The following is a 27,003-nucleotide window of genomic DNA, read 5'->3' as shown; positions in this document are numbered from 1 at the left end:
CCAGCGGGGCGGTGATGGGAATGGGCTGGGCTGCAGACACAGGACATGAGAGCAGGAGGAGGATTTGGCGTCAGTGAGCAGCTACCAGGCCGTGGGCAGCCAGCTCTGCCTGGAATACTCACTCACGGAGGGGCCGGGAATAGCTCTCCCTGACAGCAGATAGGCTTAAGTGTTTTTGTCTTTGGGAATCCTGAGGGATGGGGGAGATGGCTGTGGAATTTGCAAGGATTGCAGAAGTTTGGCACCATTTTCGGGTTGATGTTATATTCATAACATTCTGTTCCAGGGCTCTGGCTGGGGCTGATGACTCTGCCTTACCTCATGGCAACGCCCTGGTGCTCTGCTCCTCAGAGCTCGGGTTACTCAGTGAACTTCACTGTGTGGCCAGATAAAACTGCCCCATTATTGTGACACACTGTTCAAACTCTTCTGGTGACATTTAGACCGGCACAGTTCAGAAATTCAGGGGCCTGGATTCAGTGAAAGGAGACCATGGGGCTTGGTTAATATTTTTAGATTGATATGGGATACTGTGAGCAGCTTTGGCTGCCTGAACACAAGGTACTGAAAGTAAGACAAATGAGAAGAGGCTGCAATAATAAATAAAGTAATGGAAAGATGCAAGAGGAAAGCACAGAGGAATTTAGTTTGTTAATTCTAGTAAAGAAGAGCTTTGATTTCTGTGCATAAATACCTCCAGGCAATAAGGATCTGGGGGACCAAGAGAAGAAGATTATTTGAACATTTAGTTTAATAAAGCTTTTTGCAACAGCAGCCAAAGTCCAATAATTTTAAGCACTTTGTAAGTAAGATTGCAGGAAATTAGAACAATGTTCTTAAGCATTATATCACTGAGACTTGGCAACAGCCTGCTGACCAAATGAATTTTAAGATGGAGTTGGATGCATTTTCAAATGAGGTGGGAGAAGGATCTTGGTGGCAGGAGTTTTGTCCCAGTGTCCCTCCCTGGCTGCATTGCTGTAAGAGTGCAGTGAAGCTGAGGCTGTAGCAGAAACCTGAGGTGATTTTGGGAGGCTCTTGCTGTAAGACAGTAGAGCAGGGACAGTTATTTTGGAGACATTACTTCAATGTAAACGGATCTGATGGTTTTCCATTTACTAAGTCGTCTATCAAAGCTGTCTGTCAGAGTCTTCTTTGGGCAGCCAGTAAAACCTTGCCATTTCATCATTATTGGAGAGGCAACAGCATTCATTCCCCAACTTCCTGGTGCTGCAGAGTAACTGCCAATGGCCCCAGAATTTTACTTCAGTACATCCTCTGCCAGGGTAATTTCTGCTTTCGCAGTGGCTTGGGGTGAGAGGGGAGAATGCCTCAGTCACCCTTCTGAAATTTGTCCTTCCATGTCTGTGAGCTCTGTCGTTCAGTTATGGGTTTCTCTTGCTAACTGTGAAATTTAAGCACATTTTGTTGAGAATTACGTCAGAAAAATCACTCCAATAGTTGTAAAAGATAAGGTGTGTAGCATCTTCTGCTTTCTGTGTATAGAATTGTGAAAAATATTAATTCCTGCTGCTCGACAATTTTCCAACCAGTCGTTTGTTTTGGGTGTTTTCACTTTCAGAAGCCATGTTTAAGTAGATAATTGTAGTTGCTGTTAGAGCATTTTGATCACAGTACTAGTTTGCCTTTTAACCCTGTTTTGAAACCAAAAGCTAAAATTTAAACTTATATCTCAATGACAAAGATGATCTCTCTGAAACACTATTTTAGGATAATCCAATATAATTTAAAAGCAGCTTGCCTAGTTTGTAGCAAAATAACATCATTAAATAGTGAAGAATGAGAAAGTGTAGATATTTGCCATTAGTTCCTCCTTACAACTTTATAACTTATGTCCTAATGAAAGGAAATACTGGTATTGGCCTAATGATAAATAACATCATGATGATGTTCTTCTGCAGTCCATTCCAACTTTGCATTTTTAATGAAAGCAGTTTAATTCAAAAGCATCACCTTTAATTGTTTCAGTTAATCTATGAACACTCCCTTGAACAATTATGTTGTCCATAAAACATGATAATCTGTAGGTTTTGCTCCATTTTTCTATTTCCTTTTCTTTCTCCTGTGAACATCATGCATATTCCCCTTCTGGGACCTTTACTGTCCTGCCAGGACAGTAGTTGGCTTGTGATTCATATGTGAACTTCAGAAAATATAGACTCTTGGTGATGATTTCAGGGATATGATGTTACTCCTATCCTTTTAGGCTTTTTACAATTTTAAAATCCCTTTATCTGGCATAATATTAAAGAGCATTACAAATAACATTTATTTGGAGTGATTACTCTTGCACAAGACTGTCTGGCAGATTGCAGGCATTTACAGATGTTCTGATTTACAAGTACTGTTGCTCATCTTATTAAAGGAAATGTATTTAATGCAGGACCAGAACAATTTAAAAATAAACAGTGACTGCATAATAGGTAGATGCAAACAAAGATTATCTTTACTAACAAAATCTGTCTATGGAAAACTGGAGTAGGAAACTGACTGAATAATGACGTGTCAGTTCTGCTACCGACACAGAAATTATAAGTCTCAAAATATTTCATTTTTTTCTTGTTGTTTTTAAAATACAACATATTTATTCTAAAATCTCAGTCTTCTGAGAACATCTATCAGAAGAAGAGGGCTATCTATCCTGTGACCATTCAGGCAATAGCAATGGTTAGTTTTCATGTCAGTCTCTCTCAAAGGGGATCTACAGCTGACTTGGAACATGGGGACACAGAATATAACACTCCAGGTGAAATTGTATAGTAACTAATCAAAAGTAAGAATGCATGGCATGTAGGCAGTACTTTGTTCAGGTATGTGTGGGGAGCTTTTTTCCATCTCTGTGTGAGAACATTAACTCTCATTTTATTAATTAATTCATTAGATTAAGCTAATTAATATACCCTTATTTCTGCCAACAGTCTTATAAACACTACAAGTACATATTCATTTTGTGCTGGAGATAATATAGAAAAAATTAGATTTCAGATGTTCAGAACTAAGCTCAAACCTGTAACTGCAGGCTTGCTTGCTGAGTAGCAGAGCTTTTTGATGCTCTGTGTTCTGACTTCTTAAGAAAAATCAAAACAAATGAATGAAATCCCCATTATATTTACAAAAACTACCTGTCCACTGTTTCAGCAAAGATGGACTTAAATTCTGGTTTCTGTTTTGAAATTGTCCCAGTGTGCTGTAGGCTTGAGGGTGCATTGATGAGTGCTCATGTACTCTAAATAGCTGCTCAGGATGTTGTCAGGAATTGGTGACAGCCCTCTCTTGAACTAAATCCATACATCCGTGGTGTAAAGTAAACATGACCTGTTGTTTGTGGATGCTCTTTCTGATTTAAATGTACCACAGGTCTGTCTGTGACTCCTGAGGGTCTGCTGTTGCTGAGTCCCTTGTGTTCATGGATATCTCTGACTTAGGGAATTTTTATCTCTGTGACCAGCATTTGAGACCTGCAAGTGCTGGTGGCAGCATCTGATATTCATGACAAGTCTCACTGGGCCACCTGCAGTCCAAGACTTCTAAATCCAGTGTGTCCTTCCTTTGGCATCACGACTTGTCACTGTCCTCTCCTGCGGAGCAACAAGGGCTCCTCCAGTCAATCCTGCCAGCTAAAACTGTGGTTTTTTGGTAGCAGTGTTCATATGTTCAAGAATACTCCTCCATCACAGGTTTTGGTGTGGTACTGGTGCATTCCTTGTAAGATAATATATAGGATTGTAAGCCACAGGAGCCCCCTGTTCTTCCCCCAGGAGCACACTGTGGAACAGGTCCTAAAATCCAAGCACACACACAGCTTTGTCTGTAATAGAATGGAGTTTATCTGGACAGAGTTTGTAAAACTCTCAATAACCTACCCTCTCATAAGGGAAATAATTGTGAAAGTGCTGTTTACCAACATGATGTTATACTGGAAGATGTTTAATAGCTTCCAAAACTAATTTTTTAGATAACTTGTACAGAAAATGGTGTTGGACTCATTTCCTGTAGTTACGCATTTCCCTATCTTTCTTGTATTTATCTCTAATGACACCCCAACAGAGGAGTACTCTGGAGAGAGATGAAAGAGCAAAATGAAGTTGTTTTGTGCAAGGAGCAAACTCCTGCCAAGTGAAAAAAGGCCAATTTGAGAGGAAGAGCAAATAGATCTGAAAGTATAGCAAGGCTGATTCCTGGCAGTAAAGACAGGCTGAACTTGAAGGAAAAGAAGTAGCTGCTTGTGTTTGTAGAGTAAGATCAAAGTCCTTGTAGCACTGCTCAGAGTTATTGTGACTGTTTATTGTGAAGATTTGCTGTAATCAGAGGAGAGGTTATTGCTGCAATTGAGAGGTGGCTGAGAAGTTGATGCTTAGGTACATAAAGCTCTGACTTTGACTTCAGTGTTATTGGGACCAAATACCTAATTTGAAGATGTTGTTTGGATGTGTATCTGAGTATCAGAAGCATTTGTTGAAAGACACAAATGATGACAGAAAAGTGGGAGAGTTTGGGGTTTGCCAAGTGGAACAGGCATCCATTGTGGTTTTTTCAGTTCAGCTTTAGGTGATCAAAGGACTTTGTCAAAATACTGAAAAAACCTGTGGAAATGGGCAATTGACTCATGCAACTCTAAATCATGAAAATGTCTCAGACTTTAGCATGGCTGATTTAAAATCCAGTTTCAGGCTGGAGATTTGGTGATTGTTATTTTCTATTAATTCCTGTCTAGCACACAAGGTGGGAGCCAAACCAGCGCAGTGTGATTTATTTAGATAACCAGCAGGGCTTTGTAAATAAACAGGGGCTAATCTGGCAGTGCTGAACTTCACTGCTGAACCTGACTGCCCAAAAACCAGCTTTTCTTCTCCAAAAAGCTGATTCTCAGCTACGTTCAGTGTGTTTCCATTAGCTGCTCTGTTGGTGCGTTTTTACATACTGTGTTAATTAATTTTGTAATGGGCCCTTCTGTCCTGTTTGTCATTTTCAAATCCATATCAAGACCATTTGGGGTATACCAGCTCCAAGTAAAACCTAGCTTTTGCTATTACTTGTAGTATCTGCTCACACCTTTTCTGTGATTAAGAGAGATTTTGATTACCTGAGGTGCCCAATTTGAAGGCAGTTGGAGTTTTTTTAGCAAGGTTGTGACTGGCTTTCCTTAGAAGTGGCTTTTTTATTGTCTGTAGTAAAGCTACTACAGATGGCAAAAACACCATGATAGTGCCTTGCTGTGCATTTGGGCTGGTGAACACAAACCACTTCTGTCTTAGAGCCTCATCTATTAAAGGACAACATTGTTTATGCATCCAAAAAATTTTCAAAACATGAGCTGAGAAATGTTAGCCGTAATATTTTGGCACAGGCTTTGCAGGGTTACACCCAGCTTGAGGTTCTCTATCAGTCTCTGCATCACTGAGAGCATTGCAGAGCAACCAGTAAGAAAACCAGCAATATTTCCTTTTCAACAAGGCCACTGCAGCTGAGAAAAGCAGGCTGGCCTGAAGGATTGGTAAATAGTGAATACTGGTGAGCTAATTCTGCTTGCAGACAGATGAGGAAGGATGAGACAGATGAGGAAGGATGAATAAATTTGATGTAATCAGAGTTATTTACAAGGTTTATATTTAAAGTCCAGTTCTTTTAAGCAGAAGAGAAATTGAAGAAGTGATGGTATTGTTACAGATTTTTTCAGCCCATCTCTCTCCCATAAGCTCTCAAGCATGGGAGTTGCTAGGACATCTCAGCAGAAACCGTCTGGTTCTGGTGCAAGGAAGCTTTGTCCTCCCCTGCTTATCACTGGGGCTTCTGCAGTCCCTTCAGTGTGTGTTTTCATGTAGTTTTCTCATGTTATTTTTGCTTCTTCCATTTCAGTCAGTCATGCAGTGGCACCAGAGAACTCTGCATTTTCCTCTCTGGGCATGGGAAAGTCCTGTTCCTTTGCCTGCTTTATGTGAAGAGCTGGCACACTCCAGTTGTTCCTGTGGTATTTGGGAACTCATTCTTCTCCCAGGTTTGCAAACCTCATTTTTTACATCTACATAAGCAGATTCCATAGGCAATGCAGCTAAAATCCTGTGAAGGAACCTTGATGTTGTTTGGAACTGGGTTTTTTTATGTGCCACTGTGTTTATCAGGGACAGTGGTAATGGGGAATACTCATGGGATTCTTTACTTCAGGGATTTTGGTGGGTTTTGCCTCTGAAGCTGGAGACCCCAGATTAGATATATTCCTTTTTTGAAGCTTTTGCCTACAGCTTTGTGTTTGCCAGTGGTTCTGCTACAGTTTTGCATAGCAGGAGTTTGGCCTTGCTTGAATTCTGGGTTGTGCAGTGCAGATGTCTTGGTGCCTCTCTGGTGATCCCTGTGAGTGGAGTCCTTGAGACTCTTCTTGTGATGGAGCAGGAGGACAGGACTTGATCTGTGTGACTGCTGTGCAGTAAGCTGTTCAAAGGTGTGGAGGGGAGCTTGTCTCAGTCCTTGGCAAAGAGGAGTTATTAATAAGGAAGCCAGCTGCATCTCACTGCATTGCAAGTCTACTGAAGCTATCCAGAGCCACAGGAGATGCGCAGGGCTTACATGCAATGAAAAATAACAGATCCTCTTCTCCTTGCATAGCAAGTGCTTCAGAGCACTTCTTAACCTTTGCTGTGTATTTTGAACAGCCCCTTGGCTTGATGATGTTCGTGGTGCCCCCATTATTTAGTTATTCATAAATTACCATTTGAATCTATGTTAGTGCTGAAGCGCACCTTTTTTATCCATATGCCTTTATCTGTAAGCAAGTCTCCTTTGCTTCCCTTTCTAGCACTAAACTTATCAAAGCAGAATAATCTGGCACCAGTTGTGCATTGAAGATTTGAACATTGAACTCAATGATCTGAGAGCTGATTGGAATTAAGTGTGTCCAGACATACAAATGTGTTTATAAAAATCTGCAGCCAGCTAGGGATCCCTTTAACCTTATTCAGAGGGCCTGGCTGGATGCACTGCTTGCATGTTGAGACAGAGCAGTGCTGCTGAAGGTGTGATGTCTAAGGACCCATTTAGCTCTGGCCATCAGCTGGCACTTTCTGGTGTTTCCTCACTGTCCCAGCTCACACCCAGAGGCTTGTGCCTCTCAGTTTCCCCAGGCTTACAAGGGGCAAACGAAGTAATTCACTAAGAGTTCTTGTAGTCCCTGTAGAGTAGCAGCTCTGCATGAATGGGGAACTTCTGCATGTGCCAGAGCTGAAAATGTTTCTGATTTCCCCTCAGGAAAGAGAGCAGCATTCAGACTCTCCAGCATTAATGGAAGTTGGTGAAGAAGGTGCTTTAGGTTTCCAGACTTCATTGTGGTACTGAGTGATGGCAACAAGTTCCATTTGGTCTTAGGCTGAATCAAAGCTCTCCACTGGATCAGAGGCTAGAAGCCCACAAGGTCAGAGGACCCTTATCTGCCTGCAGGATTCTCCTCAGAAACAAAGCACAGCACTGCCCAGAAGCCCTCCATGCATTTGTGCATCCCATATCCTGACAGAGGTAACTGGAAACGTGCCAAGTGTCTCCTCTGCACCCTGGCCAGGGGATCCCACAGCCAGTGCTGTGTGTGCTGTTCCTCCTCGTGTGCAACAGCGGGGCAGGCGCTGGGATTCCAGCCTTGTAAAATAATCCATGGATTTCAACTGTTGCACTGTGCCAAGTTTTCATTGGCAGCAGCCTTGGATTTGAGCTGCCAGAACCAGAAACGCCTCTGAAGGCAAAGGACACCAGAACTCCCCCTTGGAGCCGGGAGCAGCGTCCTGCCTGTAAGCGCCCTGCCGCTGTGGGCAGTGACGGCTGCGTTACTCAGCATCCGGCCTGCTTGCGCACCCACTGTCTGCCTCTGACTTGGAAGTGGACATTTCCCAGTCAGGCACAGCGGCTGAGCATCCATCTCACCTGATGACATGTTTTTCCTTTAGCCAACAGTGCTGTGCATCCAGCACAGGCTCATTACTGTACCCATGCAGTAGCTTTTCACTTCAGCCAGTGTGCAAAGGAAAACAAAGCCCCAGTGCATTTCTCTCTCCAGGGAGAGCTGGATCCTTACAGAAGGTATGATGGGCATTCCTTACCTGCCTCTGGTTCCTGAACACTTGCCTTTTATGGTGGCTGTGAGATACTTGATGCTGTGGTGGGGTTGGCATTAGGGCATTAGTCACCTTTAACAGATGCTGGTTGTGAATTTTCCATCCTTTCTGGCCCCAGTCGGCCCTGGTTTCATCCCTGAACTCTTTTTCCTGCCTTACTCCTCTCCTAGACCTTAGATTTGGAAGGAACCACATGGATTTTTGCAAAGGGCTGTATTTAACATGTAGTTTCATTTAGGCTTTACCAAGAAAGGATTGCTTTTGGGAGGAAGAGTGAGTCTGGCTGTGTTCTGGCAAAGGCTGGGGTTTAGCAGATGTTTTCCTGGAATACGGGCATGGGCTGAGTGCTCTGGGCTCTGCTGCAGCAAGCAGGTGGCTGGGATCCAAGGTGTGCCCACCGGGAGGTGAGCCTCAGGAGACTTGTGCCCAGCTGCTGGGATGCCACCAGGTATCACCCTGAAACCACCCATGTACAAATTCCTCACTATGGGAAATACTCCCTGTGGAAGATGGCAAAAGAGGATTTATTTGATCCTGGTAGTGTAATTAATGAAATGTAGCTATGCTTGCACAGAGGTGAGGGCCAGGAGCCTGTGGCACAGGACAGTGTTTCAGGCATAAACGGGCCAGGAGAAAATACTGCTCCAGAAAATCCAGTAAGCAAGGGGAACAGTAGGCTTGTGCAGAAGGAAGGTAAGCACAGACCTGAGGTAGCAGTGGATCATTAACTATCTGTTCATAATTTGCTCTCCCTAAGACCTCCCTTTATTTTTTTAAGTATTATTTTTCTGGTGGTATTGCTGTTATGATGCTGTTATTAAAGAGTAAGTTGTTTGTGATAGGAGGGCATTTACAAATAATTTTGTGACAAATAATATGGTGACCATATCAGCTTTTCATGGGATGGTAGTGAACCTTTAACTATATTACTGCAGACTAATAGAGGGTCTTGGACAAAGTGACTGTACAGCCCTGAGACAATGAAAATTGCATCTAAGGTTTGGGCAGCCTTATCCAAGGTGCTAATAAACACAGTAGAATATTTGTAGTATTTAAAATTTGTATTTATGAAAGCAGAATTTTTAACCTTTAGCAAACAGCCAAGGTCATGTGGGCACATAAACATGTACTAACCTGCCCCCTTGCCTCTCAAGTTAGACCAGGAAACCTAATGATAAGCAGCAGCTTTTCCAGCCTGCCAGCAACAGGCTTATGGGGGTAGAGCAGCAGCTGGTACAGTTGCTCTGAGATCTAATTTAACACACTTGCAACCTGTTTAATAGCGCAGAAATGAAATTTGTAACACAGCTCCAAGATGTCCAAAGAAGAGGCAGCCATGGCACAGGCTCTCCCTCACTCAGCACTTCCCTTCCGAGTCCCTGAGTGAAAACCACCACGCTCACAGTGACCCACATCTCACTGGTCCCTCAGTCCTGGCATCATCTCAGGGTAAGGAACACCTTCCACGTGTACAAGCAGCTCCTCCTTGCGCTGGCTCCTGGAAAGACTGGATGAGAATGCAAGCTTGGAGGCATGGCTGTGATTAAGTGGCTTCCATCTGGTAAGTGACTTATTTCTTTTAGGGTCAGATTGGTCAGAAAGGCTGTCAACTCTGTTGGGGTTTTTTCCCTTCACACAAAATATGTCAGAGTAGAAATTTTTGTGTTCTGGGAGTGGAATTAGACTCCCTTAAAGGACATCACTTTCAGTCTGATTCTCATCCTTAAAAGACATTGAGGTAATTACCTGTACCTATTATAACTTACTCTCATTTCTCCTTCCCTCGTGTCTTTTTCATGGGATTTGTCTTCTTTGAGCCACTTTTATTTTTCAAATCAGGTTTCCAAGAAGCAAGTCTGTTCAGTTTGAAGTCTGTAACTCAGATAAATTTGTATAAAGTACAAAGCAATTTTAAGTCATCCATGTTTTGCAGGACTACTTCACTTAGTGCACTGTAAAGGGGGGAAAAAACAAGGGGACAACAAGTGGGGATGTCTAAAGTCAGTTAATAATATACAAGAATAGAGACAAAATTCTACTGGGAGATAATTTGTCCCTGTAGCTAAAAATCTACTTTAAAGGTGGTGATAATCTCTTACTACCCCAGAGTGCCAGGAAGAGGGAAAAGAGCTGGAGCTACTCCCTGGTTTGCTGGGCACAGTACCTTCTGCATTACCCAGCACTTAGGGCAAAAGCTTTAGAAATGGAAAAGATGTTTTTAAAAGATAAAACTCCCAGCAGTCTCAAAGGTGATGGGAACCTTTATTTTGATTAGTTTCATTGTACTGACATTTTCCTTTTATGCAAACTTAACTGTAAAACACTCTTGAGATACTGCATAGAAAATACACATAGGAAAAACCACATATATACACGTCCATAAAAATAGAATACATCTTGGCAAAATTACTTGTGTACAGTGTATTGACATTATTGAACCAAACTTACATCACCTTTGGAGAAAAGTGTTCCATGTGCGTAAAACCCCAGACCATTTACTGAGCTGGGAGTATGGCAGTGGATATGGGTTTGGGTTAAATAAATGGCTACACCAGAATGGCAGAGTAAAAACAAGTTATAAAATACCTGCTCTATAAAGTAGAATAAGCCATTTTGTTTTTTTCTTCCAAAAAATAGCAACATCTCTACACTTGCATGGAAACCAAAGGTACCAGTTCCAAATTCTCCTGTAGATTTGTTAGCCACAAACAAACTTTAATGTCCTTTGTTTCAGCATTTACAACCCTTGGGCACAGCGGCATTTGGTGGGTTTGAGCACACAGCATAGTACAGCACAGCCCTAATTCTATTGGGTAATTGATAAGGAAAAAATCTAATAGATATAAAATTTAAAACACTTAGCAACCTTTAAAATATGAAGAGCACTTGAAATTATGGATTTTCTTCAGTTACTTTCAGTAGAGGCTGCTCCTTGCTTACTGCTTCGACTACAAGGATTTCTCTGCTGGTTCGCAGAACATACTGTGGAAAGTGACTATTCCAGTGTAATAAATAAAGCAAGTGGTAACAGATCCTCAGAGCCATGGATCTTCCTCTTGAATTGGAACAATGGAACTGGAGAGGCAGCCTCCAGGAAGCAGGGGAGGAGAGAAGAGCAGAGCACCCTTTGAGGAGAAGATGCTGCCCGTGTGGGGCAGGCAGCAGAGTCGGGCTGAAGCAGTAGCACCTCCTGGCCCTGAAACTGCGGGCGCTCAGTAGGGGAAGGCGGACACGGCGATGTAGATGATGAAGGTGGTGCGGTACTCGACGCTGCCGTCAGCGCTGTAGGACAGGGCCCGTACGCCCATGCGGTACGTCCGCGGCTCCCGCAGCGCCCGCGTGGTGAACACCACCCCCTTCCAGTTCTCATCCCTCAGGGCAAATGGCACGGCAGCGTCCTCGTCCGCCATCAGGAAGGTGGTCCTGGGGTGCATGACCTGGTCGTGCGTGTAGGCCACCAGCCGGATCAGATCCTGCCCCGCAGCGATGCCGAAGGGCAGCGACAGCAGCTTGTACTCCAGGGCGTAGGTGCTCAGGTCACACTCCAGGTCGTTGGCTGGGCAGCTTTTGAGACAGAACCTAGGAAGAAGCAGAAGACTTGAGCCCAGGGATAGGGCAGAGTATCTTAAGTACTGGGATAGGTCTTAGAGGAGAAATTCTTCCCCTGTTTTCCCTGCTGCAGATTAAAACTTCTCTAGAAGTGCTGATGCATTCTTCATCCACTGCTCCTTTAGAGCTGCAGCCCAGTTTACCATCTCTATTTACCTCAACAGAATCATTTCAGAAAGATGTTGGCTACATTGATATCATCGATATCTGTAAGGTAAGTTTTAGTCACTCTGCTCTTAAACATTAGAATGGGAAGATCTAGTTTAAAATGTTCTGGGCAACATTTGAGATGTGTGTCTGTTAGGTCATAAAATAAAGAATTTGGAATGAAGGGCAGAATAAAATTTGCTTTTATATAATCAAAATTTAAACCATGAAATCTTTGCTAGTGCAGTTTGCCAGTGCTAATGGCATGACCTCCATGTCAGCGTAGATGTCACTGCAGTTGAGTTTGATCCCAAAAGATGGTTTCTGACTATGAAACAAGCTATTTTTCTTTGATGATAATGAAAGATTAAAATAAATCAATATGGGTTTTTTTTCACAGAACAGGGAAATAACAAAGCTTAACAGGAACTTAGAATTATTTTCATGACTAAAAGAATGTATCTGATACTTTGAAGCTGATAGCAAGTCAGGCCATTAGAGAGATTCAGATTAGATATTAGGAAGGAATTCTTCCCTGGCAGCTGAGGCAGTGGCACAGGTTGCCCAGAGAAACTGTGGCTGCCCCCATCCCTTGGAAGTGCCCAAGGCCAGGTTGGACAGGGCTTGGAGCACCCTGGGCTAGTGGAAGGTGGCCCTGCCCACAGCAGAGGGTGGAACTGGATGTTCTGTTAAGGTCCCTTCCAACCCAAACCATACCAGGACACTCTGACTCTGATCTCCAATGTCACTGCATTACCTTTAGCTACTGTGAGCTCTGCTGGTGTCAGGCAAATTTAAATTTTCTTCTTTAACAAGCACAGGTTAAGGAGCTGAGCTTGGGGCAGGTGAGAAGGGGCTGAGAACAGAACATACCCAGAATGTGGCTCTCGCTGGTAGTTGGGTGGACAAGGAGTGTCTATGCACTGGTAGCTTCCTCTCATGTTGAAACACATCTGATTTGATCCACAATTTATGTTCTCTTCAAGACACTCATCAATATCTGGATGGAAAAACATGCAAAGGATCAACTGCTGGTATAAGAATTAAAGGGTGAAAAACAAAGTGGGTAAAGGCTGAGCAGGGCTCAGAATGTGTCTCTGCTTGACCCCAGAGCTTGGATTCCAATGTGTAATGAGAAAGTCACAGGGGAACTGCAGAGAATTAGAAGTTGCAATTGGCTAGCGTGCTGATATTTTATGAAACAAAAAAGTATGGAATATAAAAACTTCTGAAACTTGAGATTTTGAACGCTGACTCTCACACAGCCAAAGCAGAGAGGTGGCTTAGCCATGTGCTGGGCCTGGTTTGTGTCAGGTTTCTTGGCAGACCTCCCCCAGAGCACTGCAGGGATGCTCTCCGTACCTTGGCAGGTTTTCCCGTTGGACATGAGGCGGTATCCTGCGGGACAGACACACTGGAAGCTGCCCAGGCTGTTCCTGCACTCGTGCTGACACGTGTCTCTGCTCTCACACTCATCGATGTCTGCAGAGAGAAGCACCAACACCTCAGCACTCCCTAAGCCTGCCATGAACACAGGTACTTTCCCCCCTTTTATGTACTGCAAGTGTACAGATAGAGCTTGGTGGGAGTTGTCTGGATCTTTTTTCTGATGGAGTTGAACATCTAAGACTAGAGCATCCTCTCTCCTTACCTGTGCCATTCCTTTTAACTCTGAAGGCACTAAAGTCAGCTTTGAGGGGCTTCTCCCCTCGGTGAAAAGCAGCTGTGACAGATCCCAGCTGAGGAGACCAGTCCTGAGACAGAGCTTTGGGAGAAAGGGGGATGTGCCACCTGTGTCCACTGCCAGGGCCATACAAACACTGTCCTGCCCCCAAAGCAATTTGAGCTGCCTGATAATCAACCAGGTACCAAGCAACATGCTTAGGGAACACCCACACTCCTTATCTCACCAGAGGAAGCCTTGTTACTGAGGGAGTCTTCCTTACAGTCACTCCCTCCTCAGGCAAATCTGTTTCCTTTTAAACTGACCTTTAAAATCTGGCATCCCTCATGCCAGAGGGATGAATTAGGCTCAGTAGCTGGGAAGACTGTCACTAAATGCTCTTCTTTTATTTCTTTCTTTTTTTTTTTTTTTTTGTCTCTCTCTTTAAAACAGAAGTACCAGTACCAAACCACATTATGTAAAGTTTACAGAGCACATTAGCATGATTTAGACACAGCTAATTTGTAATTGTAATGGCTTTTGAAATATCTGCCTAGCTCAGGACAGCAGTAATCTCATGAAGGAGTTCAGACGTGCAAGGTTAAATCAGTGGAAGGAAGGTCTTTACTTCCCCTCTGTCTGACTGACAGGAGTTGCACTAGATCAAAATGCAAACAGAGAAGAGAAACAGCAGTGACTATAAACCTCTGTGCTGTTAGCAAATCCTGATGGTTGCCTATTGAAAGGATTTGCTTTAACAAAAGCATCATTTGGGGGTATTTTTCATATTAAACAATAATTTAAAATTCATGTATTTATTCAATGAAATGAAAGTTTCATTGAATATTAATATTGTTAATATTCATGGCATATTAACTAATTCAAATTGGAAGCTGGGATGAAGATCCAAATGTTAAACAAACCCTTCCTTCTCTCAAGAGCTGTATTCCTGGGTCTCTCAATTAAACTCCTATACCATAACAATCCACATGGATGTGACTACTGAAACCTATCTGTAGCTTAAATACAAAGTTTGATGTCTTCTCCATGCTCACTGAATTACATTGCAACCCCTTTTCGCACATAAAATTAATAATAATAATAATAAAAAAGCTTCTCTGCCTGTTGCCCATGTGACAGTGGCTGATGGTCCTGTGGCAGTGCTGGCACTGGCCCCAGTGTGATCAATTCTAAAATGTTTATTCCAAACCTTTCTGACACAGATTACTGCTGCCAATGGGAGTCTACAGAAGCACTGGAACTAGGCTGGGACTACTGGTGGTTTTTGTAGTGTGAGAAGATTCATCAAGGTGAGCCACCATGACCAGGAGAAAGAGAGTAACAGAGGGAAATTCTTTGCAAACAGGTAACAAGCAGCACAATTAAAACAAAAGGTTATAAGGCAAGTTTGAGAACATTTTTGCTACAATGTGAGCCAAGACAGCAGAGACCAGAACATGCAGAACCCTCTGAATATTGACCAGGGTAATAGAAAACACAACCCCAACACCACAAACCCTCAGCCCCTGGTATATATCACACAGTAACCTTAGAATAAGGCCCAAAACACAGTTGCATAGATAGGACTGACATTTACCTACACATCTGGCATTTCTTGCCTCATAGCCTTCAGGACAAGTTTCTCTAAGGTTCCTTCTAGTCCTGGAGAAAGGTATTCTGCTGTTCCTATACTCTGAGAAGGAGCTGTAGAGATTTGAGGAGTGCCTGTAATAGTGCTGCAGTTGCTGGTTGTCTCTCCCAGGGGAGAACTGAGCATAGTTATAGCTACTGTAATAGGCACCCGAATTTGGCACCCTCTCCAATCCGGCGCAAGATTTCCCATCACCCAGTAACTGCTGCCCAGGTAGACAGAAACACTTGAAGCTGCCGGGGGTGTTGGTGCAGTGAAGTGCACAGGGTTTAGGCACTTGTTCACATTCATTAATGTCTGCTCATGTGACATGATCCAGAGCCCCAAACCATGTGGAAAGGAGAGAAAACAAACAAACAACAACACATAACTATACGTATATATACACACAGATACTTATCTCAGGAACAAGCTGAAGACATAAAAGCAAGATTTGGAGGCAGTAGAACATGGAGAACACTAGGCCAAGCAGGCAGGATCCACTGTCCTGGACTGTAAGAGACCTTCATTCTCCCACAGGCTGATGTGACTGTGCTCACCAGGACAGGAGCCTTGTTTCAGCCTCAGATGCTCAACACTCTCTTAGTAATTTTTTTTTTTCCCTTAAGTGCTCCACAGGTGAGTGGAAGAAGCTGCTGGTCCCTTCTTTAAAAGACAATGCTCAACACAGAGCATTCTAGAGAAGTACAGTGCTAGAAACTCCTTACACCCCACACTAAGAGAAGCACAACAGGCTCTGACGTGGTTATTGTGCCTCATGTTGGGGGGAATCCTAGAATCATGGAATGCTTTGGGTTGGAGGGAGCTTACAGCTCAGCCAGTCCTCCCCTTGCCATGAGCAGGGACACCTTCCACTAGCCCAGGTTGCCTCAAGCTTGCTCAGCCTGGCCTTGGACACTTCCAGGGATGTGGCATCAGGCTCAAGAACACGCTTCAAGGCTGCAGGGGCAAGAGGTCAGGTACGTTCTAACTTTTGATGCTGTTATTGGTCATGACAGGTTGGAAACTCAAGAGTACATATTAATTCACTTTTGGACAATTAAAAAATAGAATTATTTTTGCTTTCCTAAGAAATGTATATTTTTAGTTGTTTAAATTAAAATCCAAAGTTATTTAGACCAGCAGCAAATATCCATCCTCAAATCAAAACTTAGTGCTGAGTATACAAAGTATGGTAAAGGCTTTGAGGGTGCAACATGCCAAGTGTCCTTCCCTCCAAGAAACTCTAAGTGCTCCTAGGCCTGCAGGACCTTCTCCCACAGTCTCTCTGACACTACCAGAAAGAAATTTTCTACAGTTTTTATCAAGTTACTTCAGGCTTAGCTGGAAATTTGACACATACTGTATTTCTTTTCAAGCTTAGCATTTCACCAGAAAAAGACAGAAGTCTGTTCATTCCAAACAACTCTGCAATGACCAGAAATAACAAATCTGCTATTAACATACATCACAACATATCAATAATTAACATATATTATAAATATTCTCCTAGTAGAAACTCAATAATAGTTTAATCATTCCATAGTAGTCTGCATTCTTTCAATTACTACTGTAAAATGCCATTAAGCCAGGGTTGTGAGTTTCATTTGGATCCTCTATGAAGAGAAGCTCTTGAGCACAGCTTGTAACTCCCCAAGCCACAAATTCAAGAAAATAGTATTTAAAAATCAATATTGTCAGAAATATAATAGACCATTAGGCTGTATTTTTGTGAAGTGGTTAATATTTGGTATATTTAAGGTTTTAAACAATTTAGGGGGATATTAATAATTAAATTAATTAAGAGTTGGAAATCCAGAAGTAGTAATTGCAGAGTGTTACAATATTTTCCAACTGTTATTTGGCAAACACACAACTGAAACTTCACATATCTGTGGAATTATCCTTACGGTATAATTTTTAAGTGTTACAAACAAGAATTTCACTTTAAGTATGACAACAACTGATCTGAATTTTAAGTGTATTAATCTCAGTATGTGCTTAAAATGAAAAATTTGTTATTCATATACATGTAAAAGAAAACAAACTCAATTATTTCCTTAGCATTCAAGTGCTGACTTTTGCATTCTACCTAAAATAAATTAATACTGATGTCTTTAGTTCAACCAGTGTCCTTGGAACAAGTTGTGGATCAGCAATAGAAGCTTTTCATAGAAATTATGAAAGAAAACAGGTGAAAATCTGTGCAACGAGCAGTCTGTGCACTATAAGCAGAACTGACTGCAGGTAATCACCAGCATTGGTTCCAGAGCTGCCCCTGTGAGAAGACGCTACTGAGGCATGGGAACCATAATATTTACAAGAACAAGGTAAAATTACTTTGAAATTGAAATAGCTACATTTTCAGGCTTTAATTTGCAGAACAGTACCTGATTTTGTGTTCTAGATAGTCTTGCATGTGTAATCTGCATTATAGTAGCTTTTAGCAAAGCCCTTCCACCCATGTGGAAAGGAGAGAAAACAACACAGCTCCCAGAAATTCTGTGATTCAGGTAAATGGGCAGACACAGCTCTGTGGGGGTCACAAAGGAGTATCTTATCCCCATACAACAAACGAAAAAGGGAATTGTGGCACAAAGGGCTTTATCCAGCGTAAAAATAGCACAGGCAGGAGCAAAATTCACTTCTTCTGTTTCAGTCTGAGCCCTGCTTAGTTTTCAACTCCTCCCTGTGCTCACTGTCAACAATGACAATAAAAACTGGATTTTATTAACAAAACAAATACTTTGGATGAATCTAAATTTTAAATATATCTTTAGGAACGTAAAAATACAAAGGATAAAAGAATACTTTAGGAGGGAGCTTTCAGTGGCACTTGGTCATAAGGCAGGTTTAAGACTGCTGGTGTTTTATGAAAACCTACAGTCCTAGACTTTGCCTGGCTTTTTCCTGTCAGAAGTTTAAATGGCTTAAATATAAGTTAAAAGTGTGGGGTTGGTTTTATTTCAGTACAGAGGCAGATGGCAGAAGTAATATTATATCTTGGTCTACAGCCAAACACTCCTTAGTACAATTTAATCTCTTTTAAAAAATCCCAAACATTCCTGGCTTTTGACAGTCCAAAATCTTAGGTTGTTAAACAAAATAAAATAAGAAAAAACTATTTATCTTGAAGAAGTCATCAGGGAGGAATGCTTTTCTGACATACGTAACAGCAACTGAAACCAATCTCACTTGGTGTTGCACGCATTCAGAAATCCTCATTATCATGGTAATAGGTCATCTCTTACATTTTAAATATTTGACATAAATGCAGTAAAGGTGATTCTAAATGATCCTTCTGCCTTCCTAAAGTCTCTTAAATGCCAGGGGAAGTGCTTGTCCACTTGCCCTGGCCCCACACATCAAACTCTCTTGCTCCCTACATCAGAGCTCCAGAGCCTCCTGTGACACAGGAGAAATCCCTGCGTGGCTTTATGCCAAGATGGCACAAGGAGTGACTGCATGGCTGGCATTCCTGTGAGTTCCAGGGATCCTAATCCTTCCCTGCTGGGAGCCACCCATGCCAGGAGGGGAGCACTGAGGGAGAAATGCAGATCAGGTCCCTGTGCTCTGCTGCTGGGGAACAGCCCTGGCAGTCCTGATGGGAGGACAGGTGTACTTGGGATGTTCAGGAGCCAAACTCATTCTGGGTCTGTCGGACCTCTTGCAGCTCCTTAGGGTGTGCTCCCTAGGGGAACCCACATGACTCCCTGTGTGACTGCCTTCAGGGGTGAACCAGGGCAGGCCAGGGCACAGCCAACATATCAACAAACCCCACCTAATTTTTATAACTGAAGCCTCCTGTGGAGTGGTTATTTGCCACATCCACCCACCAGTGCTTTGAGACCCTCTTATACTTTGTTTTGCAAGTACAGCCCAACCATCTGTAGTTTGGAACCGTTTAGCCCTGTTTGTTTAGAATGGAACACTTTAGATGGCCAATTTGGAAACGTGTCCCTAGAGCACGGTCTCCCACAGGGACAGCACTGCTGGTGTGCTGCAGCAGAAAGGCAGGCAAAAGCGGAGCGCAGGACTCAGTGGCAGCTTACCCACGCAGGGCCTGGCGGTGCCCTGGGCGCGGAATCCTCGCGGGCACACGCAGCGGTAGCTGCCACGGGTGTTCTCACACAGCTGGTTGTAGCGGCACTGGTGCGACCCCGACCGGCACTCGTCAACATCTGCAGCACACGGCAAGGAACAGTCACAGCTCTGCTCATCCCCACTGCGGGAGGGAGCTGGGGCTAAACCATCCCTGCCCTTCTCTGAGGATGGGGCTTGGAGCAACCTGGGATAGTGGATGGTGTCCTTGCCCACAACAAGGGGTAGGAATAAGTGATTTTTAAGGTCCCTTCCAGCCCAAATCATCCCATGATTCCACTGGAACAAAAGCTTTGGTACCACCTACAACATCAGCTGTGCTTAAAACCCTCCCTGATAAGCAGCAGGGACCTGTGATCTTGGTTGAGAGCTCCTGAGCCAAACTCTCAAGAAATCATGCACACACAGAGCAGAATATTTCAGTCAATGAATAACTGAGAGAAATCAAGGTTCTGACACAGAAAAGACACCAAGAGAAATCTTACTGCTCTTACTTAAGAACAGTGGAAAACTAGAAGTGGCAAGGATACATCTGCTTTTTAATACTAATTACAAAAAAGGTTAAACACACATGCTCCATAAGCAAAAACAAGTTGGTGCTTTAGTATGTGCAAATATTAATAACTGGAGATGGACAATCTTCAGGATTATTTAAAAAAATAAACATCATCACTGTCCCTGTGTTTCCTATAGCTACACAGTGCATTAATGCTTCTGCTCACCAATGCAAGTCCCATTCTCTGCTTTGGTCATTCCACTGGGACACAGGTCAATGCACTTGTAGCCACCACGGGTGTTCTTGCAGAGCTGATCAGGCCTGCACACGTTCTGCCTGCACTCATTGACATCTTATTCAAACAAAAGCCAAAAAAAAAAAAAAAAAAAAAAGCAGGATTGGACTCAATTATGTAATGAAATTACCCTGTATCCACACATTGAATCATTTCATGCACATGGATCAGTCAGTCCAATTCTTGCTGCCTCTGGCTTTCAGTACTGCTTGACAGATTCCAAAATGTACATCAAGTGTACCATCCATAACAGCATTTTCTTTCATAAGACAATAGAGCAACAAATAAATGTTGAACTCTGTCTGTTGGAAGGAGGGAATGGACATTCAGAACTTCATCCCTACCCATGCATTTTCTGCCCTTCAGCTGGAATCCTGGGTCACAGCCACAGTGGAAACTTCCTATGGTATTGAAGCAACGCTGATGGCAGGAGTTGGACTCTTGACACTCATTAATGTCTGTGGAACAACACAAATCCTTGACACCAGGGCTGGCAGTTTCCCTGTGGGCACTACCTGAGCAGGGTTTGGGTGAGCTCTGCTCAGGAGTGTTTGCTTCTCTCCCATCTTTATACAAGAAAATGCACATGGGACACAAACCCAAGAATGCTAATTTCTTCCCTGACAGGATTTTAAACTTATTTCTAAAGAAACCCAAACGTACAGAAAAACCAAAAATCCACAGCCTTAAAATGAAAATTTATAGACAGGAGAGGCCCTCTACAGCGAGTTTCAGCTGCATGGAGCAGCATTTTCAGCTGCAGGAGAGCTGACGAAGCCCGTTGCGTACCTTGGCAGCCGAGGCCGTCGGGCGTCCTGCGGAAGCCGCTCCCGCAGCGCAGCACGCAGCGGAAGGAGCCGGGCAGGTTCTCGCAGTCCTGCCCCGCGTGGCAGCTGTGCCCCCCCAGAGCACACTCGTCGATATCTGCAATGGGAAACCAGCTGCAAACCCTGCTCAGCCAGCACAGGGGACACACCAACCAGTGCCTTCAGCACCAGCAACTAGAAACACGTGGCCACGAGTACATTCAGCTATGAAATAATTAGAGTACCACCAATAAATTGTGTTCTTATAATAAGGAAATGGCCCAAATAAAACCTCTCCTTAGCAACTTAAGTGCCTCTTAAGGCATTTTAAGGCCTTCAGTTATCTAAGGGGCATTTGTATCCAACCTGTCCACAGCAGCACCTTTCTTACCTTGACATGTTCTGCCGTCAGCAGAGATGGTGAAGCCTTTGGGACAGGAGCAGTAGTAGGATCCCACAGCATTGTGACAGGTGTGGGAACAAGGATTTCCCACAGCACATTCGTCTTCATCTGGAACAAGAGAATGTTTGAAAAAACAGTGAGACTTCCCAATAAACTACTCCAATCTGATCCTTCCTTAGAGGGGTGTGACTAGTAAAGCCCACAGGGCAAAACCAGATCCAGCAACTCCCTTAATTTTCAATCTTTCCAGAGGTAACGAAATTATTCCACAAAATCATCTCAGATGATTTCTCCCCTAAAACAACCCCGACTCTTAGTGAGACAACCAGGGTGCTCATGTGCTTCTCTCCACCTCCATCCCCCAAGCAGGAACACATGGGCTCCTGTCTGAGGTGCCAACACTCAGCCTTTCCTCCACACAGGTCACCCAAGTCCTTCATTGTTCTGCAGGCTCAGCAGAGCCTGAGGCTCAGTCTCCTCCAGGTGTACCTGAGGTACTGATTTAAAAGCTGTCTGGACACTACTCATTGTAGGTAATGACTGAAGTAACATCTTCAGCTGGCCTTGGATCCACACCCTTTTAGCAAGGATAACTAACACTTTTTGAAGTGCATACTTTGAACTCTAAATAAAGGGGATGTAGGTTCTGGTGGCTTAATAATGTGTCCAGCTCTGGAGCCCTCAGCACAAGGTGGACACACACCTCTTAGAGGAGGTCCATAGGACACCATGGAGATGTGCCAAGGGCTGAAGCCCCTCTGCTGTGGAGCTGGGGGTGTTCACCTGGAGAAGGGAAGGCTTCAGGGGTGGAAATAGGGGATCTTTAAGGCCCCTTCCCACCCAAAGCACTCCAGGACTCCATGGTTACACCCACCCCTGTCAGTCGTTACCTGAGCAATAAGGCCCAGACGAGTCCAAAGCAAACCCTGCAGGGCACTGGTTGCTCCGATCCCCTGTGTGACAAAGGAAGCACATGTCACTTATGGATAAAAATATGGCCACTTCATTACTTTAACAGTAAGAATTGCAGCCCAGCAATTTTACAGTATTTATTATATTTCAACATTGAAACAGAAACTTTTAAATCCAGCCTTACTGGTTTTTCTACTTTGGCACAAAAAGTCAGTATTGCATGGCTATTGTAAATGCACGTGAACCCGGTGGGAAGAAGCGATGATGTCTGACTCCAGTTCAGAAGGCTGAATGATTTCTTTATTATAACTATGCTATAATACATTGATATACTATTTAAAGGAAGGTATTAAAATTACATGCCTACTATTTCTAACTACCTATCTACTCATGACCCTTCTAACTAACTACTCGTGACCCTTCTCTCCAGAGTCCAGACACAGGTGGATCTGATTGGCCATCAGATTCAAACAATCCTCACCAGAATCCAATCAAGTAATCACCCCAGGTAAAAAATTCTCTAAGCACATTCCACATGAGAAAAACAAGGAGTAGAAATAGAAATTGTTTTCTCTTTCTTCTCTCTGTACACCTCTATAAAAAATCCTGAGAGAGAGAAATGTGCTTGCCACACATGGCTTGTGCTGGTTCGAGTAATATTGAACAGGTGTGTGGGGGTCCCCTCAGAGTGAGCTGCAAGTCTCATCCCAGCCTAATGCATCCTGGAAAGTTTCTTATTGAAAGAATAAAAACCATTCAGTTTTAATTCACATAAAAGGAGGACAATAGACCCTAAGCAAAAAAATCACCATGTCACAAATCTTAGGAGGTCACTGTAGAAGAACACAACTGTGTACTACAAACTGCAACGAAAAACTCAAGGTGAGACTCCTCAAAGGACACAGGACTTTGGCTGCTTGAAAACTGAAATTTAAAAACCGAAATTTAAAAAAAATCCTAAACACCAGTGTCTTAATTGTTGAAGGAAATAAACACAAGTTCAGTAAAGGCTTAGCCAGATCTAATCACAGGCATATCTTGACCTGGAGACTCACTTTTATCAGATCTCTTTTTAAATTAGGAAAAAATGCATTTGGTTTTCAAATTATACAATGAGTCCCTAGTCTAGCAAGTCTGAAAAAACTTATTTTACTTAATTTAGAATCTTGTTACGAAAAAGAAAGACTGAGACAATCAACCCCTCTGTTTCATGTACTTCCAAACCAGAGTAATTTCCCTACCACATAAAAAAAAAAGAAAGCCCAAATAGCATTAGAAGAAGTAATAGGCCAGCTTGCTCATAAAGGAAAATCTGCTCCCATAAATCCATGCCTATCCCCTTTGGTCATTCAGGTTCATAAAATCCAGCAGTTAGCAATGCTAACTAATAGTTCATTTATGGATACATCAACAAGACTTTCAGGTCCTGGGATCTACGCTAAAGCTACCCAAGTTTCACAGAATTTCTTTTGAGATTATGGGTGACTCAATGAATTCTAGGAAGAGAAGACAGTCTTTCCTCATTGTCTTATTTCTGGGAAGGCCTAGAACAACACCTTTTGCAATGGAAGCCTGGATTTGGAAAGCCACGGCCTCCTCCAGCGGGTTGTACTCCGTGGCGATGGAGGCAGCGCGCAGCGTCTGCACCAAGAAGGGCATCCTGCCCTTGCTGGAGTCGTAGGTGATGGTGTGGTTCCACGTGTAGGGCACGCTGACCCCGTCTGCCGCGAACAGGCGTGTGGAGTGCGCGTGCAGCTGCCCAGGGCCCGTCTGGATGTAGTCCTCTGTGTAATCCTGCAACAGAACCCTGGCCATCAGCTGCTCCCACACCAGCACCACACCTGTACTTCAGAGCTGTGAGATGTGTTTAGAGAAAGGGGCTCATCTTAACCGCTGAACAACACACAGGTCCTTTTCACTCTTATTTCAACTGTTGAATCTTAACACTGCCTGCTCTATTACTTTAAAAAAGATACAGACTGATGTACTGAGGATCCTGATGATGGAAGACTCAACAGAAGACTTCTAAAAATATCTGACTCCTCAGTAACAATCTTCTGAGGTCTAAATATTTGGCTTTTATTTGAAGTTAGATGCTGATAAATGTGCTAAATAAACAAGTGGTGGAGAAAAATTTTGCCATGAAAGAGGGTTATAAATATTGGACATACTACATATTGCAGTCTTCCAAAATAGCAACAACTACAGGTATATTTACTGCATGGTGGGATTAATACAGTAAAATACTGGTTACCAGTTACTAATTACTATGTCAGAGAGGTTGAAGATGCACCTTTCTAGCTCTGCCCAAAGCAACCCTGACATGCCAGCCATCAATAACTGCCAACATCTCAAACTCTTGAGAGACCGACACCACCCTCTCTCCTCATGGTAACTTTCTGCTTTCAAAGGCAACATCAGCACCATCAGTTCAACCAGGCACAAAAGAAGTCACATACATTAGAGCAGGTTGCAGGACTCAGTGTTTCCTGCTTTCCTCTGGGTGAGAGAAGGACAGATGCATGAAGCAGCTTTACCTTGACACTGACATCAGCCACGGACTGGAGCTGCAGCACGTGGCCACTCACAACAACATCCAGCAGCAGGGTCCCGTCTGTGTCCAGGCCCCGTGCAACGTGTGTCATGCGCAGGATCTCACCTGCCAGTTTAACAGCACACTGATTTATCGCACATTCCCAACACAGACTCTCAACAGCCACATGGAACCGAAACTGCAGTCCCTCTTCCAGTTATTTATACTTATATTTTGTAAGATGTACCATGCCCATGAGAAAAAACATGACACATTTCAAACTAGAGCTAAATTTCAAACTAGAAGGTGGAATAAAGCCTCAGAAGGTTACAGTCAGTCTGAAAATATTAGTGCAAGCACAAAACCCATATTTCAGCAATGGTCCTCTGCTGTCTTTTCAGAAATGCAGCATCCATCTGGCTTACTGGACACAAAAAGAGCTGATCTATCCCAGGCAACTCACCAGTTGCAAACTCCACTTGAGTTTCTCTCTTGAAGATGGCGTCAGTGAGCGTAAACCCATTCATTGCTTCCCCAATTTCTTTGGCAGTTGTCCAATAAACCGGGCTGAGTATGGAAACAAGCTTTCTCATGGCTGGGCCTGAAGGAAACACCACAGAAAATTGGGGAGCTTTGATCTCATTACAGACCCATATGCACATGAGCTGAATATGAAGACCTCGAACTACTGTAACCCTTCAGATTTAAACCAGAAGACCATAGGTATTGGTGTATTCAGAGAAAAAACTGATCAAAGAGGCCTACCAAGGGTCCGAGGGATGTTTGTGATCTTTGCCTGTATCACTCTGGTGTCAGAATCCGGGCTGTCCATTACTGTGGCATTCAGAAAAGCAATCCCAAATTCCACATCATTGATATTGCCAATGATGCTGCCCTTGGCACGTGCAGGCCCACCTGTGCAGGGGATGGGGAGAGGCAAAACATAACCCCATGTAATAAGCGCTGTTGGGTATTTTAGGGGAGGGAGAACTGGGCTTTAGTTCTGGGCACATTTAAACCCAAAAAATTAAATAACCCAGTCAACTGGCCAAGATGAGAGCACCAGTGAAGTCAGGAGTGCCACAGGCTTTCATCACACTGTCACTGCATGCAGGCTGTAAACACTCACCAGGACACGCTTGGGTGTTGCACCTGGATATCTGGGAGGAGTCCCCAGGGCAAGGACGGCCACGATTTAATGGGGCTGGACTGCTGCACAGGCGCACCCGGCTCTGCTCTCCTCCTCCACAGGAAGCAGAGCACTGGCTCCATGATTGCCACTGCCCCCAGCTTCCATCCACTGCAGAATAAAGAAAGCAATTTTTCAATTTAAATGCTTCAGGCTGCATCGGTTATGCTGAAGTCAATTCCTTCCTGGAAGAACCAAGGTTCTAAAGGGACAGATCAAAGGACAACAAAAACATTAAAGCGGGCAGGTATGAACACTCCTGCCATCAGAAACACAGAATCCCAGACTGGTTTGAGTGGGAAGGGACCTTAAAGCTCATCCCGTCCCACCCCTTGCCATGGGCAGGGACACCTTCCACTGTCCCAGGCTGCTCCAAGCCCCATCCAACCTGGCCTTGGACACTTCCATGGGTGGCCTACATTCCTCATGGGGCATATAACCTGGTGCCTTCCAGGGAAAGCTGCATTCCCGCTGCTGTTGTGAGCACTGACCTGGGCACAGGTCCGTGCTGCACCTCTGGATCTGCACGTCAGCCCCAGCACAGGCCCTGCCGCCACTGGCTGGGCGTGGGTTGTCACAGCTCCGGTACCGCCTTGTCTGGCCCCCGTTGCACGTCCGACTGCAAGTTCCCCAACCGCTCCATGGGCCCCAGTTGCCATGAACTGCAAGAATAAGTCAGGTTTGATCTTCCTCAAAGCTAGGAAAGTATGTTTTTTGGAGAGTAACTTCTTGTTTTGTTTTGTTTTGTTTTTTTTCCAAAAGGAAACAACCAAACCCAGCGATAGGGCGAACAGGCAACCCAAGAACTTACCTGGGCAAGGATCACTGTTGCAAAAATCCATTTGAATGTCACTTCCCTCACACTTGTGTCCCCCGAACTGCGGGGCCGGGTCGGAGCAGTGGCGCGTCCTCTGCCTGCTGCCTCCCCCACAGGACACGCTGCAGGCGCTCCAGCTGCTCCACGGGGACCACTTCCCATCCACTGTGGAGAGAAGCACAGCAGTTAGAGCCTCTGACTCCAGCAGAAACACAGCACAGCGGTGATGCATCAGGGAAAGCTGAACATGGATGTCACTGACTCTCTGCAGCATCTCAGATACTCAGG

The 27,003-nt window shown here is 43.9% G+C and overlaps 1 protein-coding gene and 2 long non-coding RNA genes across 3 annotated transcripts in view; 2 read left to right on the top strand and 1 right to left on the bottom strand.

Moving 5' to 3' along the window:
• Positions 1-7,278: 7,278 nt before the first annotated feature.
• LOC140684612 (uncharacterized) lies at positions 7,279-10,827 on the top strand. The gene is made up of 2 exons (XR_012057116.1): positions 7,279-8,079; positions 9,423-10,827. It is a non-coding gene; the product is annotated as an uncharacterized lncRNA (long non-coding RNA).
• HMCN1 (hemicentin 1) overlaps positions 10,358-27,003 on the bottom strand; it is a 164,139-nt gene continuing 147,493 nt past the window's right edge. Inside the window, exons 91-107 of the mRNA XM_030279477.4 lie at positions 26,710-26,880; positions 26,390-26,560; positions 25,839-26,009; positions 25,475-25,624; positions 25,173-25,310; positions 24,714-24,835; positions 23,733-23,970; positions 22,155-22,217; positions 21,253-21,372; positions 20,845-20,979; positions 20,400-20,513; positions 19,987-20,112; positions 19,216-19,344; positions 15,131-15,481; positions 13,233-13,352; positions 12,744-12,870; positions 10,358-11,693 (exon numbers count right to left, since the gene is read on the bottom strand). Coding sequence (XP_030135337.4) covers positions 11,327-11,693; positions 12,744-12,870; positions 13,233-13,352; positions 15,131-15,481; positions 19,216-19,344; positions 19,987-20,112; positions 20,400-20,513; positions 20,845-20,979; positions 21,253-21,372; positions 22,155-22,217; positions 23,733-23,970; positions 24,714-24,835; positions 25,173-25,310; positions 25,475-25,624; positions 25,839-26,009; positions 26,390-26,560; positions 26,710-26,880 — 2,813 coding nt within the window. The 3' untranslated portion in view covers positions 10,358-11,326. The remainder of the gene's footprint in view (positions 11,694-12,743; positions 12,871-13,232; positions 13,353-15,130; positions 15,482-19,215; positions 19,345-19,986; positions 20,113-20,399; positions 20,514-20,844; positions 20,980-21,252; positions 21,373-22,154; positions 22,218-23,732; positions 23,971-24,713; positions 24,836-25,172; positions 25,311-25,474; positions 25,625-25,838; positions 26,010-26,389; positions 26,561-26,709; positions 26,881-27,003) is intronic.
• Positions 13,268-26,796, top strand: LOC115496260 (uncharacterized). The gene is made up of 4 exons (XR_005981074.2): positions 13,268-13,406; positions 14,757-14,843; positions 17,285-17,493; positions 26,661-26,796. It is a non-coding gene; the product is annotated as an uncharacterized lncRNA (long non-coding RNA).

This window comes from Taeniopygia guttata, chromosome 8 (assembly GCF_048771995.1).
Source record: "Taeniopygia guttata chromosome 8, bTaeGut7.mat, whole genome shotgun sequence".
NCBI lineage: Eukaryota > Metazoa > Chordata > Aves > Passeriformes > Estrildidae > Taeniopygia > Taeniopygia guttata.
The sequence above is the reverse complement of the archived record's forward strand: the minus strand, read 5'-3'. Positions and strand labels throughout refer to the sequence as shown.